The sequence below is a fragment of the Trichomycterus rosablanca genome, chromosome 15, assembly GCF_030014385.1.
Source record: "Trichomycterus rosablanca isolate fTriRos1 chromosome 15, fTriRos1.hap1, whole genome shotgun sequence".
NCBI lineage: Eukaryota > Metazoa > Chordata > Actinopteri > Siluriformes > Trichomycteridae > Trichomycterus > Trichomycterus rosablanca.
This window is the reverse complement of record NC_086002.1, coordinates 7,976,564-7,996,023: the sequence shown is the minus strand read 5'-3', so window position 1 is coordinate 7,996,023 and position 19,460 is coordinate 7,976,564. Positions and strand designations below refer to the sequence as shown.

The 19,460-nt window shown below is 38.8% G+C and overlaps 2 protein-coding genes and 1 long non-coding RNA gene across 3 annotated transcripts; 2 read left to right on the top strand and 1 right to left on the bottom strand.

Annotated features, from left to right (window-relative positions):
- Positions 1 to 1,676: 1,676 nt before the first annotated feature.
- lrrc58a (leucine rich repeat containing 58a) lies at positions 1,677 to 8,789 on the top strand. Its single transcript, XM_063010478.1, has 4 exons — positions 1,677 to 2,245; positions 5,227 to 5,355; positions 7,272 to 7,549; positions 7,816 to 8,789. Exons 1-4 carry the CDS (start codon positions 1,791 to 1,793, stop codon positions 8,007 to 8,009), a joined length of 1,056 nt encoding a protein of 351 aa, XP_062866548.1. The 5' UTR covers positions 1,677 to 1,790; the 3' UTR covers positions 8,010 to 8,789.
- A 719-nt stretch (positions 8,790 to 9,508) lies between these two features.
- LOC134328662 (uncharacterized) lies at positions 9,509 to 17,063 on the bottom strand. The gene is made up of 3 exons (XR_010014745.1): positions 17,002 to 17,063; positions 11,495 to 11,589; positions 9,509 to 9,803 (listed from the first exon to the last, which is right to left on the bottom strand). It is a non-coding gene; the product is annotated as an uncharacterized LOC134328662 (long non-coding RNA).
- On the top strand, positions 10,446 to 19,343 carry stn1 (STN1 subunit of CST complex). The gene is made up of 10 exons (XM_063009822.1): positions 10,446 to 10,531; positions 11,283 to 11,482; positions 11,900 to 11,995; positions 12,157 to 12,234; positions 14,530 to 14,694; positions 14,846 to 14,972; positions 15,164 to 15,326; positions 15,790 to 15,915; positions 17,025 to 17,097; positions 17,770 to 19,343. Exons 2-10 carry the CDS (start codon positions 11,338 to 11,340, stop codon positions 17,925 to 17,927), a joined length of 1,131 nt encoding a protein of 376 aa, XP_062865892.1. The 5' UTR covers positions 10,446 to 10,531; positions 11,283 to 11,337; the 3' UTR covers positions 17,928 to 19,343.
- The last annotated feature ends 117 nt before the right edge of the window (positions 19,344 to 19,460 follow it).

The window sequence follows — 19,460 nt, the reverse complement described above, 5'->3', positions numbered from 1 at the left end:
CAGATTTAGCAATTTTGGAATCTCTAAAAACAACACTACATCAGGACTTCTTTCCATTAAGGGTTATTCGTGATAAAGTGGTCTACATTTGTATTATGGTGCTCAGGTGGTGCAAAGGTCTACTGCAGGGTTTTTCAAACTTTTCTCCAAGCAACCCACATTTTGTCCATTATTTTTTGCAACCCAGACAACACAAACAATGCATCTTACTGTACAATCTGGTCCCACTGTGGTTTACAAAATGTAACATATAGTCTCTATAAGGGGGCATTCGGGTACAAGTTTATTTAATTATTATTATTTTTCTCTGCTACTCATTTTGTGACCTTTAGGTGGTTTGAAAAACCCCAGTCTATTGCACTCACCTACCACTTATCAGCTGGTCAGGTGACTACACAGATATGATTGGCTATGTCTAGTAGAATGGGGGGGTTGGTTGGGTAATGGAATATCAGGTGACAGTTTATTTTTGCACAGTTTGAAAATGTATATAAAATAATTTACTATTAGCTCAGGATAACTCACTAAATTAATGTAATATGACCAAACAGTCCAAAACTTGTCATTGTCAAAGTGAATTTGGGGGAAAAGCTTAAGCGTTGTTGCTTGTTTATGTAACTGCTGATCCTCTCTGTTAATGTATATTTGTCACACTGAAACTAATGAAACTAAGATATGTTTCATTTTGTCCAAACACTCCAGTGTCTAAAGTCTGCTTAAAATGATTGGAAACATGAATAATACAACAAGTTAAGGCATTTTCCAAACATTTACATGTAGGGAGACTCTTTTGCAAAAAAAAGTAAGCCATAAGTACAAGCCAGCAATTAACTCCCATTTCCCAGCACAGAACATAAACATATATTATATTTGACTGGGCAGATCATCACATTAACTACTGTATGATTGCATGATCAGTTTCTGACCACAGGTGGTTTAAAACAATCAAACAGTGAATAAGACAAATATTGTTCTACCACCTTCTCGGAAGCCTATATTGCAAATTTCCAGTTTCATTGCAACACTTTGGCCCAAAATAAACTAAAACTAACTAAAACTTGTAACAGAATGGAAGCAATCCAAAGTCTTGTTTCAAAATGTAGTGGAAAGCCTTTCAAGAAAAGTAGAGGCTTTTATAGCGGCAACTACAAATTATTGTCCATGCAAGTAGAAAAACAGGGTGTGGGTAGCACTGTCACCTCACAGCAAGAAGGTCCCAGGTGGAGCGGTCTGGGTCCTCTTTGTGTGGAGTTTGCCTGTTCTCCCCGTGTCTGCATGGGCTTTCCGCCGGGAGCTCCGGTTTCCTCCCACAGTCCAAAGACATGCAAGTGAGGTGATTTTGCAATACAAAAAAATGTCCATGACTGTTTGACATGAACTTGAATTAATAAATAAAGAAATAAGAAGAAAAACATGCTCAAATGCATGTAGAAGAGATCTTCAGGTGTCCACATACTTTTGAATATGTAGTGTGCATTATGATTTTTTTAAACTCTATTGCTAACATTGAGAAATCTTCTAATCTAATGCACTTGCAGTAGTATTGTGTGTCCTTGTGCACGCTTGGCTCACACTGTTACTCTGGCCAAAGATCACTCACTGCTTATAAAAGAGCTTCACTCTGCCCTGCAGACTTTTCCTGTTTTACAGCTCAGCAGCTTGAGCAGCTGACAGAAGGGAGCACATTCCACCTGCCATGCTGTAATAATACAATGTAGCTGCTTCACTCCACCACCGCACCACCTACAATAGCTTCCATTTCTTTTGGTTTGATTCCACGTCGCTGCACTATGGAGCTTCTGGCCAGAATGACAGAGGAGAACCCGATACTGAACCTGTCCCATCTGCGGCTGGGTGATCTGAACCTGGAGCAAATCTCAGACTCCAAGAGGAAACAGATCGAGCAGCTTCAACTGGCCTACAACGGCATGACGATTTTTCCCACATCTATCTGTTTGCTCTCCAACCTGGAGTTACTGGATATAAGCAACAATGCACTTACAGAGGTACCTGAAGAAATTCTGCAACTCACTAAACTCAAGACTCTGGTTGCCAAAAATAACCACCTGGATGAAACCTCGTTTCCTAAGTGTTTTGGATCCATGCCCATAGAGAGCCTGAACTTCAGTGGAAACCGCTTTACAGAAATACCAGCACAGTTTCTACATCTCCGCCATCTGCAGTCTCTGTCTCTGGGTGGAAATAGATTAAAGAGTATCCCAGCAGAAATTGGAAACCTTACCAGGCAGGTCATTTTAAAAAATAATTTTTAAATACTTTATTGTTCTCTCAGCCTGCTTTCTCACAGTATATTGGATGAGTGATACCACGGACGAGAATTCCAACACATTTACCTGCATTAATTATTTTTTATTAATTTTAATATCACAAAAATATCTAGTAAAACTAGTAGTTTTTTAACATCTGTAAAAAATGTCGAAATATTAAAAATTATTATATTTTAAAAACAATTAAATCTGCTTATTAATTTTCTATTTTAAGTATTTGAATGATTATTAAGGTATTAATACATTAAAAAGTATTTTTTCTTTATTTTTTTAATTAGTGATATTTAAATTTGATATTTTATATATTTACTAATGTATTACATGTGCTGTAAACTATAAGTACAGTGTGCTTGAGTACCCTGAAAAACACTTATCTATAAAATTATATTATACAGTATATATACAGTGTATCACAAAAGTGAGTACACCCCTCACATTTCTGCAAATATTTTATTATATCTTTTCATGGGACAACACTATAGAAATAAAACTTGGATATAAGTTAGAGTAGTCAGTGTACAACTTGTATAGCAGTGTAGATTTACTGTCTTCTGAAAATAACTCAACACACAGCCATTAATGTCTAAATGGCTGGCAACATAAGTGAGTACACCCCACAGTGAACATGTCCAAATTGTGCCCAAAGTGTCAATATTTTGTGTGACCACCATTATTATCCAGCACTGCCTTAACTCTCCTGGGCATGGAATTCACCAGAGCTGCACAGGTTGCTACTGGAATCCTCTTCCACTCCTCCATGATGACATCACGGAGCTGGTGGATGTTAGACACCTTGAACTCCTCCACCTTCCACTTGAGGATGCGCCACAGGTGCTCAATTGGGTTTAGTCCATCACCTTTACCTTCAGCTTCCTCAGCAAGGCAGTTGTCATCTTGGAGGTTGTGTTTGGGGTCGTTATCCTGTTGGAAAACTGCCATGAGGCCCAGTTTTCGAAGGGAGGGGATCATGCTCTGTTTCAGAATGTCACAGTACATGTTGGAATTCATGTTTCCCTCAATGAACTGCAGCTCCCCAGTGCCAGCAACACTCATGCAGCCCAAGACCATGATGCTACCACCACCATGCTTGACTGTAGGCAAGATACAGTTGTCTTGGTACTTCTCACCAGGGCGCCGCCACACATGCTGGACACCATCTGAGCCAAACAAGTTTATCTTGGTCTCGTCAGACCACAGGGCATTCCAGTAATCCATGTTCTTGGACTGCTTGTCTTCAGCAAACTGTTTGCGGGCTTTCTTGTGCGTCAGCTTCCTTCTGGGATGACGACCATGCAGACCGAGTTGATGCAGTGTGCGGCGTATGGTCTGAGCACTGACAGGCTGACCTCCCACGTCTTCAACCTCTGCAGCAATGTTGGCAGCACTTGTGTCTATTTTTTAAAGCCAACCTCTGGATATGACGCCGAACACGTGGACTCAACTTCTTTGGTCGACCCTGGCGAAGCCTGTTCCGAGTGGAACCTGTCCTGGAAAACCGCTGTATGACCTTGGCCACCATGCTGTAGCTCAGTTTCAGGGTGTTAGCAATTTTCTTATAGCCCAGGCCATCTTTGTGGAGAGCAACAATTCTATTTCTCCCATCCTCAGAGAGTTCTTTGCCATGAGGTGCCATGTTGAATATCCAGTGGCCAGTATGAGAGAATTGTACCCAAAACACCAAATTTAACAGCCCTGCTCCCCATTTACACCTGGGACCTTGACACATGACACCAGGGAGGGACAACGACACATTTGGGCACAATTTAGACATGTTCACTGTGGGGTGTACTCACTTATGTTGCCAGCTATTTAGACATTAATGGCTGTGTGTTGAGTTATTTTCAGAAGACAGTAAATCTACACTGCTATACAAGCTGTACACTGACTACTCTAAGTTATATCCAAGTTTCATGTCTATAGTGTTGTCCCATGAAAAGATATAATGAAATATTTGCAGAAATGTGAGGGGTGTACTCACTTTTGTGATACACTGTACATATATGCAGAACCAATGCAATTTCATTTCCAAAAAACAAAAAAAACAGCTGATTTTTCAGCTCAAGCTCATGGGATGGACTATAAAGTGAAAATGTCTGCTGTGGTCTGACAAGCCAACCATTCCAGATGTTTTTGAAAATAATGGACATCCTTTTCTTGTGGACAAGAACCATTTCAATACAAAGTTTAAAAGCCACCTGTCATGGTTTAGACATGTCTCGGTACCAGTACAATGGGTGATTTGCACATGTGTGTAAGCACCATTAATGCTAAGAGGTGTGCACACATTTTAGAGCAGCATATATCCAACCAAATGTCCTTTTATAGACGTCGTTGCTTGTTTATGTAACTGCTGATCCTCTATGTTAATGTATATTTGTCACACTGAAACTAAGCCAGCTGTGTTTAGTTTACTTGGCTTACCGGTGGTCAACTTAATAACATTTAGCTGTTTTAATGGCAGAAAAGCTGCCTATTGGCACAGATTAGACAAATTTGGGTTATTTTTAGAGGGGTGTGAAGCCAGAGAGAAATGAATCAATAATGATCTTTATCCAGCAAGGGAAAAACTCAATTCCAAGATCGATGCGGCAGCAAACAAACTACAAGCCTTCTAATTTATCAGTGAGAGACTGAGAGATATAGTTTTGTTATTTCTCTGTATCGTGTTCACAATATTATGTAATTGGTCCTTTTTTGAAACCGCAAATATAAAACATATACAATGGGCACAGTATCACCAAAACAGTATCAGCAAAACTAGACTGTGGAGGATTTTTCTAATGTTACCTGGTTTGTTTAAGCTCTTAAATTCTGCTGTGATATGCAGATGATTCAGTGTACTAAAATGCTCTTACTAATAATAAGATTTGAATCCAGCAGAGCACCACTGGTACATGTGACCATTTTTTCTTATGTATTATTGCTGAATTGTGTGCAGGTTGGAGATGTTGTATCTGGGAGGTAATATGATCTCATCTATTCCTTCTGAACTGGCTAACCTGCACAGTCTCAGATACCTGGTACTATGTGATAACTGCATCCAGAGTGTACCACCTCAGCTCAACAGGTAATACCTTATTACATGACAATTAGTTCAGGTTCTTCTGACTAGCTGTGATTCAACCAGCAACAGACAATTAGTACAGTTTGTTCCTATTGGAGTCTTTTGGAACACTTGGTCATTATTAATCTCCCAGTTTACTAGAGTATACATGGACATGGCAGTAGAACGTCAATGTTCTACCGATAAATAATCTGAAAAAAAAAAAAATCCACATCAGGGCCCACATTACAATAAAATGACATTGGATTGGTAATTCAGTATTGCATTAGTTTTTACATACAGTGTATCACAAAAGTGAGTACACCCCTCACATTTCTGCAAATATTTCATTATATCTTTTCATGGGACAACACTATAGACATGAAACTTGGATATAACTTAGAGTAGTCAGTGTACAGCTTGTATAGCAGTGTAGATTTACTGTCTTCTGAAAATAACTCAACACACAGCCATTAATGTCTAAATAGCTGGCAACATAAGTGAGTACACCCCACAGTGAACATGTCCAAATTGTGCCCAAATGTGTCGTTGTCCCTCCCTGGTGTCATGTGTCAAGGTCCCAGGTGTAAATGGGGAGCAGGGCTGTTAAATTTGGTGTTTTGGGTACAATTCTCTCATACTGGCCACTGGATATTCAACATGGCACCTCATGGCAAAGAACTCTCTGAGGATGTGAGAAATAGAATTGTTGCTCTCCACAAAGATGGCCTGGGCTATAAGAAGATTGCTAACACCCTGAAACTGAGCTACAGCATGGTGGCCAAGGTCATACAGCGGTTTTCCAGGACAGGTTCCACTCAGAACAGGCTTCGCCAGGGTCGACCAAAGAAGTTGAGTCCACGTGTTCGGCGACATATCCAGAGGTTGGCTTTAAAAAATAGACACATGAGTGCTGCCAGCATTGCTGCAGAGGTTGAAGACGTGGGAGGTCAGCCTGTCAGTGCTCAGACCATACGCCGCACACTGCATCAACTCGGTCTGCATGGTCGTCATCCCAGAAGGAAGCTGACGCACAAGAAAGCCAGCAAACAGTTTGCTGAAGACAAGCAGTCCAAGAACATGGATTACTGGAATGCCCTGTGGTCTGACGAGACCAAGATAAACTTGTTTGGCTCAGATGGTGTCCAGCATGTGTGGCGGCGCCCTGGTGAGAAGTACCAAGACAACTGTATCTTGCCTACAGTCAAGCATGGTGGTGGTAGCATCATGGTCTTGGGCTGCATGAGTGTTGCTGGCACTGGGGAGCTGCAGTTCATTGAGGGAAACATGAATTCCAACATGTACTGTGACATTCTGAAACAGAGCATGATCCCCTCCCTTCGAAAACTGGGCCTCATGGCAGTTTTCCAACAGGATAACAACCCCAAACACAACCTCCAAGATGACAACTGCCTTGCTGAGGAAGCTAAAGGTAAAGGTGATGGACTAAACCCAATTGAGCACCTGTGGCGCATCCTCAAGTGGAAGGTGGAGGAGTTCAAGGTGTCTAACATCCACCAGCTCCGTGATGTCATCATGGAGGAGTGGAAGAGGATTCCAGTAGCAACCTGTGCAGCTCTGGTGAATTCCATGCCCAGGAGGGTTAAGGCAGTGCTGGATAATAATGGTGGTCACACAAAATATTGACACTTTGGGCACAATTTGGACATGTTCACTGTGGGGTGTACTTACTTATGTTGCCAGCCATTTAGACATTAATGGCTGTGTGTTGAGTTATTTTCAGAAGACAGTAAATCTACACTGCTATACAAGTTGTACACTGACTACTCTAAGTTATATCCAAGTTTCATGTCTATAGTGTTGTCCCATGAAAAGATATAATGAAATATTTGCAGAAATGTGAGGGGTGTACTCACTTTTGTGATACACTGTATTATCTAATGTAATCTAAAGTCAGTATTATTTTTGTGTCTCTTTAGGCTGCACTCCTTGCTGTCTCTCAGTCTCCACAATAACCTTCTGACATTTCTGCCTCGTGAGCTCCTCAGCCTCGTTCACCTGCAGGAGCTCAGTCTGCGTGGCAACCCACTGGTGGTGCGTTTTGTTAGGGATATGATTAATGAACCTCCGTCACTGCTGGAGCTGGCAGGAAGGACCATTAAGTCCAGAAACCTTCACTATGTTTTGAGTGATCTACCGGCCACACTGTGCCACTACCTGGACTCGGCCAGCAAGTGTCCCAACCCTGAATGTGCAGGTAAAAACCCTATTTTAGCCCTGGTTTTCATATTTGTTTAAATGACAGCATCCTCAAGGTGCATGGTGTGCAATTTTACATAAATGGTGTTTAACATTCTTCCCTCCCTGGAGTATGTTTCTCCAGTTACCCATATTCATCAACATTTTTTTAATTGCCTCTCCCAACCCTCCCTGTAACAATAGTATTTAAAGATGTTGGCAATTTAGGACATGTCCACTTGTAAATCATAACATCGTACCCTTTTTTTGTTTGTTTCTACATAGGTGTGTACTTCGACTCATGTGTTCGCCATATCAAGTTTGTTGACTTTTGTGGGAAGTTCCGGCTGCCTCTCATGCACTACCTCTGCTCTCCTAAATGTAGCTCTCCCTATACGTCCAACCCTCAGAGTGACGCTGAGTCAGAGGACGAGAGCAGTGTTCCTCCAGACAGGCTGCAAAGAGTTCTGCTGGGGTAGTGCAGTTCTAACCCTCTTACACTGAACTTTAATCATTTGTAGGGGAACTTCATTTCACGTCTGCCACTGTTCCTGGAAATGCTGGGACGTGTCAGCTGACATTTGCAAAGGACTTATGCACTCAACACTCTACTGCCTGTACTGGGACAGGTCACACAGATCAGCATTCTGGGTCAAAAAGTCTTATCTTTCATTTATCAATAGAAAATGAAGCAGATAGAACCCAAGCAGACCAGATATTATTTGGGCAGTGGACAAATTCTCAGTACTGCAATGACACTAACATTGTAATGACATGGTTGTGTGTGCTGTACTGATATCAGGTGCTGCAACGTATTTGTGTTTTTTTTTTACTGTTTACACTGGTCTCTTTATTAAACAAATATCCACTAATATTACACTTTTATATGCATACTAGCAGAGACTAGAGAGAAATAAGCTGAATATCAATTCTGCTAATGAGTTCAACCAATGCTTGAGTTGCTTTTTAATTAAAGTACTGTACTGATGCAGAACTGCCATATCATACATGTATTTTCCACGTGGGAGCAAACTTTTGACCTCAAATGTATAGTGGGACAAGAAGGTTAATTGCACATATATTGTTTCTGAAGACCCACATGTTAACCTAGAATCTGTATCATCTTCATATGTGCATGAGTTAATATGAACCTGTAATCAGATTAGTACAATAAGGCTATACTGGTTTTATCTTCTGAACTCATTGTAATGGGTAGATAAAACAATCTCACTGATAATAAAGCAGATTCTGCACCTGTTGACCTGCTCTGTCTGTTATTCATTTGTGTGTGTGATCTGTGTCATTAGATAACAAGGTCAGTGTGTACAGATCTTTTTTTTAAGATATATGTTACTTAATGTTGTGCACTATGAACATTCCTTTTGTTCTAATGATTTTCTATATTATCAAATGTATGGTTAAGGTTAGCAAATCATAAAATAAAATAATGAATACATCATAAAAAATGAAGCACTACTGCTAATGCTTTAAAATGCTTTAAAAGGGTAAAATATAATTAGCAATGTATTAGAAGTTGTGCAAGGATTTTACTGTGTGACTGTTTTGTTTTTAAATGTGGAGCATCAAGGTGTACAAACGTCAAATTCTTTGGCACAGTACTAAGAAGAAATCCTTATACACACAATAAAAACATTCTGTGTCTGAAATTAAACTGTTTATTTAGCCCTGCTGATATTTTAGTTTCATTTGTAAATTATTTAGGACTGTTTGGCTACTTATCCAACACAAGGTCGTAATTACAATATACACACCCACCCCAACATTCAGATATGAATTAAACATACTCTTATATACTGATGTAAAATTATAAATAATTAATGTTATGATCTGTCAGTGCTCCCATCGGTTGTTGATATGGCAGGAATGTTTTAGAATAGCAGGAAACCTCTTCACGTTGATTTGATTACCCCCCCCCCCCCCCCAACAACTAAGGCCTTTAGCAAAGTATACTAGTTATTTAATACAGCACATAATTAGTGCAGCAATGTAAATGCCCTTCGTTTGAAGTCTGATAAATACAGTTTGGAATATTGAAATAAATCCAAACAAAAAATTGCGTGTTGCAATCCTGTCTGATTGGTGGTGCAAGTTGGTGTTTATGGGTCTTCGTCCGCCTTCGTGCGTCGTCGTGCGCTCTCGCTCATCTTCGGGCATCTCCGTGCGTTTTCGTGCTTTATCGTTCAACCTTCGTGATTCTTCGTACGCTTTCGTTTTCTTTCGTCCTCAATTATGCGATAATGTTAGATTCATCACTAAATATACAAACAGAGAGAGAGTTGAATTTTAAAACATTGTAACCTCTGGATTAACGGACTGAAAGGCACATTTTAAAGTAAAAATGCAGTGAGGGTTTGATTATTCAGCAGCTGTGTATGTGTGTTATTTTGTCATTGGGCCCAAGACTTACATGAATACATGAATACACCTCGGACAGGGTGCCAATCCATCCCAGGGTTCTACACACTGTACTGTTGAAATAAAAGGCTTTTTCAACAAATGTGTGTATAAGACATGGGGAGCATAGTATACTTATTACTATACTATTATATACTTATTTAATACAGCGCATGATTAGTGCTGCAACGTAAATATGTGTGTCAACAAATATGTGTGTACAAAATCAATTGTATGAAGATTGAGAAGTTTTTATTCAGAACATACTTTGTGTGCACAAAAGTGTATTTAAACGGTTTCTTTTTGTGCTCCTAACGTCACGGGGGAGAGTGTGAAGTTTATGTAGGTGGCAGTATGCGCTCTTGGTTAGTATATGATGGCATGCCAGGGAAACTCACGAGTAAGAACTATATCGGTACGTCATAATCAGCACACTAGTGTACCAAATAAGCGCACTAGACTGGCAGTTTTGTTGTATTATTTACAAACTTTTTAGCACACTAGAATGTGGTTTGGACGTACCCGAGTGAACGTTGTTTACTGCTGCGAAGGCTGTAAAAAAGATAAATGTTAAAACAACTTAACAGTGAGTCTTTTTGAACGATATAAAACTGTAGACCTTATTTAGACATTTAATTCCCCAGGCGCGGGTAATTGGCGGAATTAAATAACGTCTATTAGCAAACTTAGTAAACTTAATAATAAGCGGTAAGATTCGTTTAAAACTGAATTGTAATAAGTTGACACTCAGTACGTAGGCACACTATGTGCACGTAAGAAATAATGATTTCTACACTATATCTAGTGCACTATGTGAATAACAAGACGTTATTTGGGACACGACCGTGGACAGCCCTACTATGCACTATGCCATGTTACTCTGATTTAGACAGTAAACAAATGTATTCCTCAACCCTTAGCAAACACATCAGATCTGTTACTTTATGCCACTGTAATATTTTCTTATTTGACATCCATTAAGCAACATAAACGTATTTATGCTGTTACAAGCAGCTCATGAGTAACATACATATATTAAAGCTGCATAAATAAATAAATGCAGTCTATAGTTTACTGATAATAATGATTAATAAGCACATGTATGTGATTGATAAAGTTCTTAGTAATAAACCTAAAGTAGGATTGTGGAACCAGCCAATTAATTACATTAATATCACGAGTAATTATTATGCAATCATGTATTCAGGTCTGATAATCAGGTCTGAGCATGCAAAGGCAACTCTTTTTTTCTTAAAAACATCTTTAATAATTCTTTAATTATTTAATTTAAAGTGTTTTTGTACATTAAGCTGTAAATCTGTAATCTTTCCTTTCAGATGGAAGAATCGGTGGTTATGTGTTAGCAAGGTATTAATGCAGGACTGACTGCAGATGGATACCACAAAATCTCACAATCAAAACAGTGCTGAAGATGAACTCCCATCTCTGTTGTGGGGGTTAGACCCGGTGTTTTCGGCCTACGCCAGGCTTTATATTAAAGACATACTACAGATGAGAGAATCCAGACAAGTTCCAGGTACAAATTTACCAGTTGTACTTATACAGGTCCTGGTCCTTTCTGTGTAGAGTGTGCATGTTCTCCCTGAGTCTGTATGGGTTTCCTCCAGGAGCTCCGGTTTCCTCCTATAACCCAAAGACATGTATGTTAGGTCAATTGGAAATACAAATTTGGCCGTGATGGTGTTTGACATTTCATAACCACACCCAAACCACAAATCGTAATAACTGGCTTAGAAACAGCTTTTAAGCAAAAACAGTGCTACACCAGAATAGAAAGAGCCATGGTGTTGGTTTACAAATTCCTGAATAATGATACAATATTGCACATAATTTAGATAAACATGCAGTTTCAGCTAGCATCTGTGGGGAAAATGTTTGCAGATTTGTCCGGTTTTAACTTGGTACAAAACAAGACTTGTTTTAATTCTCACAGGAATCTACTTCTATAAGACTCATCCACTGTTCCAGGTTGACATGTTGGGCACTGTTGTATACAGACGGGAAAGAGAAGACTTTTACTGCTATGGAGGTAAACCTGATACTCAGAAATCCGTAGTAAATTTATTAATGAGGTTAGATGTTTTCTTTTTGTGATATTAATATTTAATATGTAAAGTACATATAACATTTTATTTCGTGTGAAGATTTTAATGTAAGATTTTGAACATGTGTTTTCCCCCAAATGTTTAGTGGATGATAGTACTGGAGTCATCAACTGCCTATGCTGGAAAGATAAGAAATGGCGAGACCATGGAGACGCTGTGAAGGGCAAGACTTCATTACACTTTTCTAAATTCTACACAGAATTAATACTGGCACAATTCCTTAAAATGTAACTCTTAAATGCAGCTAGTGCACACCAAACAAAACAAAAACACTGCAAAATACAGTATTTATCATGCAGTGTAAGTTCATAATTACCACGGCCATTGTGGGTTTTTCTTAAAAAATATGACAAAATTCATAGGGATAGAAAATGTGGAGTAGTAAATGAAAACAATTAAGCATTGCCCTTAACCCTCATTTAAATACATTGGTTACAACTCTAATTCGCTTTGGATAAAAGTGTCTGCTAAATTCTGTTAATGTATGTATACATGTATGTATGTTTAAAAAAATTATATATATATATATATATATATATACAGTGTATCACAAAAGTGAGTACACCCCTCACATTTCTGCAGATATTTAAGTATATCTTTTCATGGGACAACACTGACAAAATGACACTTTGACACAATGAAAAGTAGTCTGTGTGCAGCTTATATAACAGTGTAAATTTATTCTTCCCTCAAAATAACTCAATATACAGCCATTAATGTCTAAACCACCGGCAACAAAAGTGAGTACACCTCTAAGAGACTACACCCCTAAATGTCCAAATTGAGCACTGCTTGTCATTTTCCCTCCAAAATGTCATGTGACTCGTTAGTGTTACTAGGTCTCAGGTGTGCATAGGGAGCAGGTGTGTTCAATTTAGTAGTACAGCTCTCACACTCTCTCATACTGGTCACTGAAAGTTCCAACATGGCACCTCATGGCAAAGAACTCTCCGAGGATCTTAAAAGACGAATTGTTGCGCTACATGAAGATGGCCAAGGCTACAAGAAGATTGCCAACACCCTGAAACTGAGCTGCAGCACAGTGGCCAAGATCATCCAGCGTTTTAAAAGAGCAGGGTCCACTCAGAAAAGACCTCACGTTGGTCGTCCAAAGAAGCTGAGTGCACGTGCTCAGCGTCACATCCAACTGCTGTCTTTGAAAGATAGGCGCAGGAGTGCTGTCAGCATTGCTGCAGAGATTGAAAAGGTGAGGGGTCAGCCTGTCAGTGCTCAGACCATACGCCGCACACTACATCAAATTGGTCTGCATGGCTGTCACCCCAGAAGGAAGCCTCTTCTGAAGTCTCTACACAAGAAAGCCCGCAAACAGTTTGCTGAAGACATGTCAACAAAGGACATGGATTACTGGAACCATGTCCTATGGTCTGATGAGACCAAGATTAATTTGTTTGGTTCAGATGGTCTCAAGCATGTGTGGCGGCAATCAGGTGAGGAGTACAAAGATAAGTGTGTCATGCCTACAGTCAAGCATGGTTGTGGGAATGCCATGGTCTGGGGCTGCATGAGTGCAGCAGGTGTTGGGGAGTTACATTTCATTGAGGGACACATGAACTCCAATATGTACTGTGAAATACTGAAGCAGAGCATGATCCCCTCCCTCCAGAAACTGGGTCGCAGGGCAGTGTTCCAGCATGATAATGACCCCAAACACACCTCTAAGACGACCACTGCTTTATTGAAGAGGCTGAGGGTAAAGGTGATGGACTGGCCAAGCATGTCTCCAGACCTAAACCCAATAGAACATCTTTGGGGCATCCTCAAGCGGAAGGTGGAGGAGCGCAAAGTCTCGAATATCCGCCAGCTCCATGATGTCGTCATGGAGGAGTGGAAAAGCATTCCAGTGGCAACCTGTGAAGCTCTGGTAAACTCCATGCCCAGAAGAGTTAAGGCAGTTCTGGGAAATAATGGTGGCCACACAAAATATTGACACTTCAGGAACTTTCACTAAGGGGTGTACTCACTTTTGTTGCCGGTGGTTTAGACATTAATGGCTGTATATTGAGTTATTTTGAGGAAAGAATAAATTTACACTGTTATATAAGCTGCACACAGACTACTTTTCATTGTGTCAAAGTGTCATTTTGTCAGTGTTGTCCCATGAAAAGATATACTTAAATATCTGCAGAAATGTGAGGGGTGTACTCACTTTTGTGATACACTGTATATATGCATGTTTTGAATTTAACAAATAAATGTCCATTTTTATATTGGCACAGCTATAGATTTTTAGTAGTTCTGCAATGGTGGTAAAAAGTTTTTCTCAAAAAACACAAAAGCATTATTAGTTCTGTGTAAGTGGATGAGTTCAAATAAGTATAGGATAAATGTATTCTAGGAGTATGTTAGAGATCAGACTCCACTAATACTGAATTGATCAAATATTTAATTATTCCCAGTATGTGAATTATCAGCAGCTGCTCTGATCATATAATTTTAGCTACAGGTAGAGCTGCTGGTGGAGGCTTTAATGTGGAGGACCAGTTAAGGAAGCTCCAGGAGGAACAGAGAAGCAGTTCACTGCTGGAGATCGGAGATCTGCTCCGAGTACGTGGTTACCTCAAAACCTCCCGTGACCAGAGGGAGATCATGGCCTCCTCTTTTTGTAAGCAGGTTACAGAGCACCATGCATACACTTGCACTAACCTTCACATGCTAGCAATGAGAATTCCTTAAACAAAAAATAGAATGGAACAATTTACTATGAATTAGAATAGAGAGCTGTCTGATTTGTAGTTTCCTTTTTGTGTGTACAGATAAAGTGAACGATCCTGTTATGGAAGTGCAGATCTCCCGCATGTTGGAGATGCCTCAGCTGTATAAGGACTGCTACAATAAACCCTTTCACGTGCCTTCCAGTGAGCTCAATGCAGGCAATACAGAGTGAGTCAGATAAAAAATGATGAGTTTTCAAAATTATTGTCATCCTAGCAACCTACTTTTCTGGATTTTTCCTCTTGATCTTCCAATCTAGTTACTTTCAATTCCCAATTGTGAATCCACTAGCACAACCCCCGAAATAATGAAGGAGAAATATCTGAGATATATCACATTTGTTGATCTGTTTTGTTTAGTACTGGCGGACCCTCAAATTTTCAGTCATTGCTAGGTCAGTCTGTTCACATCCTAAAGGAGTTCCTGAAAGAGAAGGAGGTTTCCAGGTTTCGACCTTATGATGTGGAGTACCTCTTACATCCACTCATCCAACGGTCTGTCCCAGACACATCAGTGCACGAGGTACAGCAATTCCTCCTGTATATACACTCACATACATTCATTATTTTAGAAGCTACACTTACCATATGAATAATCTGGGTCTACACTTACTGAGTGCAGTACTCTGTACATTTCAGCCCCTCTTCCACATTTGTTATTTGAAAGGGGTCCTCACTGATTAAATGATGTTTGTATCAGGTGCAGCAGTGTTGTTTAGATTTTAAATAGTTTCAACCTACCTTACTTTCTATTAGAAATTTATTTGAAACGCTTTATCCTGGTTCGGGTCATGGCGGTCTGGTTCTACCAAAAACACTGAGCAAAATGCAAACCATTTTAGGGTTTTATCGAAGAGGGGCACCAGGAGGGCTAATTCGTGTTGAGTACTTTTTTACTACAGAATGTATTGAGTATGTATGTAAAACAATGGCTTTATTTATGTGTTTGATGAATTGGCTCAGTCCTGGGTACTATGTGTCACTAGGAGTCAAATTCTGCAGGGCCAGCAATTTCTACACAGATCAGAAACCTTCTCAAAGAAACCTTGAAGCTTCTGCAAGGCGAGGGGGAGATATTCCGAAAAGTCCTGTCCCAGGATGAGGTTTACAACGTAAGCACTTATGCGCACACCTCTTTAAGGAATGGTTCAAAAATGTTTAATTATTATTTACACTGGCAGGATTGTTAAGGTTTGCTAATGTAAATGTTTGTGCTACTTTGCAAAGTCTGGCTGAGACTGGGAATTTTTAACTGGAAATGGTCTGCTATTGTAAACCAGCCATTGAGTCAGCATTTTAGCTATACCTAATTTGTCATCTGGGAATTTGTTTGGGTTTTCTGAAGTCAGCATTGGGACCAAATGAGATCCTACATGGACACAAGGCTTTGGTCTTGTCTTTAGTTTTGGGGCTTTAATGCTAGTCCCACAGGGCCAGCCATGGTCTCTAATGAGATTACGTCTGGAGAAACTGTTTGCAGAGGGGAGCTGTGAACATTATTGTCACCGAGCATTGCCACACTCGCAAGCCATCTAAAATCTGCCCTTATTTACCACCTAAAGAATTTATTCCAGAGCAAAACAGCTTCTATCATTTTATTAGACAGCATTGGTTTTAAAAATAGGTTCACCATTTAATTCAGCTCTCTTGGGGATGTTTTTAAGCATTAGTGCTTTTTTGCATCCTTTGTTATGGGAAACAGCACAGCACTTAACTGCAGCTATACATTGTTCCTACAGTAGTTGTCAATTCCATCAGGTATTTCAGAATTCCTTTAACTGTATTGTTTCATTAGTAAACAGCAGATACACAACAGGATTATTTTCTAACCTTGCAGTATCTAAACAGTTAACAGCAACTTCACACCTGACTCATGTTATCTGGTGAATTTTGGGCATAAGAGCTCGTGCCAATGTTTAGAATAGGCGGACAATGTGTACACAGCACACACATGTAGCTTCCTGGCTATGCTCCATGCTATGTGCTAAATTGTTGGTGACTATACCATTGGTAGTACACTAATTAGGCCTACCATTTAGTACACTGAAACTTCATTAAGATGCTTAATCTCATTAGAGATCAGGAAATAAATATATAACGAGAAATATATGTACAGGCTAACAGCTTAATTAATTTACAAAACAATAATTAATTTACTAAAAACAACAGTCCTATTTACCTAATTTTCACAGTTATACCTTTGTTTTTCTTTTTTCTTCAGGTAACTGAACAGGATAAAAATCTGCTTGCTGCAATATGTGATGTATTAAGAGAAGACTGCAAAAAAGAGAAATGTAAGCACAATTTAGCATGTTCTTTATCAAGGAGGGAAGGAGATTTAAATAACTATTTTTATTTTTGCTATACCAATAATTTTGCACACTTTTTACACTTTAGATTTTTTCAGTATATAATTGTGTGTTTACTATTTCTACATGGTTTGTATGACTATAATCACTATATGTAAAATCTGTATTTTTACTATTAACCTTTCTGTCTTCTGTGATTTGTCCTGAGTTGTAGCACCTAATACTTTTATACTAAGTTTCACGAAAGTTAAAAAGGATTCATACTAGATCTTGTCCCAGTAAATTCCTCCAACCGGTAGCTGGGTTAATTTTAACGATAGTGTTTAATATGCTGCATTCCAAACCACATTCTACATACCACAACAAAACTACAGTATGTGTGGTGCACTAGTTTTACAGATTTTGTTTACTCACAATCCAGTGTAGTTTATGGCTGTAAGCTAGAAAGGCTGCTATCATAGGCAAGAGGGAGTATTTCTAAATGATACACTAATACACTTGCATGTATTCCCATGCTTAAAATAAGGGTAAATACATTACATTTTGATGCATTAAAAAGGATACTAACAGATCCATGTTTTTGTTTGTATGTTATACCCAATATCTTAAACTTACAGGTACTTTAAGACTTCATTTATTAATCCTGTCTGCTTTCAGATGCTGAGAAAGGTTGCCATGTTCTGCACATTTTATCCAGCGTAAGGCAGCGTTACAGCCAAAACCTAAGCAAAGAAGCACTGGAGGTTGCACTCAAGTTCTTAGAATGTAACAGTGACATTATCAGCACTATGGACTCCCATTACACTGTTTTATAATAATGTGTTTATGTAAAATTCTCTCTCATGCACACACTGATCTGGAAACCTCCATCATGTCTAAGCAATAAACAGTCCAATTTAGGTTTTATGGAACTGTATGGTTAAAGTCTGGAAGATCTGTACATTTTGGACAGCTGTTAGAAACCTTTACTCGAGCATGTATGCTATTGACAGATGGTCATCTATTTTGTCTTCCATTTTTGTTTGCCTGAGGTTCAACAGGAACCAATTATGTGTAATTTTAGTGACTGTCCTAATTGGGGCGTAAGGCAGGTAATCATGTTTAATTATCATACAATCCAGTTTAATCTGTGCCTTTTAAACAACCACACCCAACGTGATAACGTGCCTAAAACCAAACATAAAGCCATTTATGACACACTTTCAAACATCAGTATGAGAACTGTTTGTCAAGAGCTTTGGAACAAACCTACAACTAGCCTTAAATGTATTTTGCTATCCGTCCACTAATTTCATTTTGTTTATTTATAATCATGGGAAATATATTAAAATAAAAGTAATTTATTTCACGATAAAAATTGTATTTGCAACGCATGGCCACAAGGCGGCGTGATCAGCAAATCAGTTTCAAGTTCTTGAGAACATCTGTATCCATGCAGTTTTCTAATGCTGCCATTCTATTGGCAGCAATTTAATCCATACTGTATGTTAAAAACGATTCAGCTTGGGTTTAGTAACTTTGTTTACATTATAATTAGATTAATAAATGATCTTGTACAAATATATAATTATAATTTATTATAATATTAATCATCATATTCTGTCTTATCAGATTTTAAGATATGCACATCCAAATGTATTATAATTTTTAAACTTTATTGTATCAAATAGAACACAAACCCACTCATATCCCATATACATACATATTTATATACACCGATCAGCCATAACATTAAAACCATCCCCTGGTTTCTACACACACTGTTCATTTTATCAGCTCCACTTACCATATATGTTCCTGTGGGGGTCCTGGCCATTGAAGAACAGGGTGAAAGCAGGCCAAAAAGGTATATAGAGAAATAAATGGACTACAGTCAGTAATTGTAGAACTACAAAGTGCTTCTATATGGTAAGTGGAGCTAATAAAATATACAATATGTGTAGAAACAAGGAGGTGGTTTAAATGTTATGGCTGATCAGTGTATATACATACCATTCATTAGGTAAAACATTTGTAATGAATGGAATCATTTTAACACGTTTTCACCGAGATTGTGTGGATACTATTCAAGCACCACCATTTCCAGGTTTGCTTCTGTTTGGCCCTTGAGCACGGCCCTCAACCCTCAATTGCTTTGTTACAATTGTAAGTCGCTTTGGATAAAGCGTCTGCTAAGTGCTGTAAATGTTTGTTTATTTTGAGCAATTTGAATAAAAACTAAAAATGAAGAAGTGTTTTATTTATGATTGTTTTATTTAAACTGGTTTATTTATTATTTATCTAGGCTGTCTGTAATCTGCACTTAGCTATTATGTTATTTTGAAATCCAGTCACTTTTATTTACAAGG

Excerpts from the sequence above, each read along its gene's own strand:
- lrrc58a (XM_063010478.1), top strand. The coding sequence starts at position 1,791 with ATGGAGCTTCTGGCCAGAATGACAGAGGAGAACCCGATACTGAACCTG. Across the intron at positions 2,246-5,226 it reads GAAATTGGAAACCTTACCAG|GTTGGAGATGTTGTATCTGG; the intron begins GCAGGTCATTTT and ends AATTGTGTGCAG. Across the intron at positions 7,550-7,815 it reads TCCCAACCCTGAATGTGCAG|GTGTGTACTTCGACTCATGT; the intron begins GTAAAAACCCTA and ends GTTTCTACATAG.
- stn1 (XM_063009822.1), top strand. The coding sequence starts at position 11,338 with ATGGATACCACAAAATCTCACAATCAAAACAGTGCTGAAGATGAACTC. Across the intron at positions 11,483-11,899 it reads AGAATCCAGACAAGTTCCAG|GAATCTACTTCTATAAGACT; the intron begins GTACAAATTTAC and ends TAATTCTCACAG. Across the intron at positions 17,098-17,769 it reads AGACTGCAAAAAAGAGAAAT|ATGCTGAGAAAGGTTGCCAT; the intron begins GTAAGCACAATT and ends GTCTGCTTTCAG.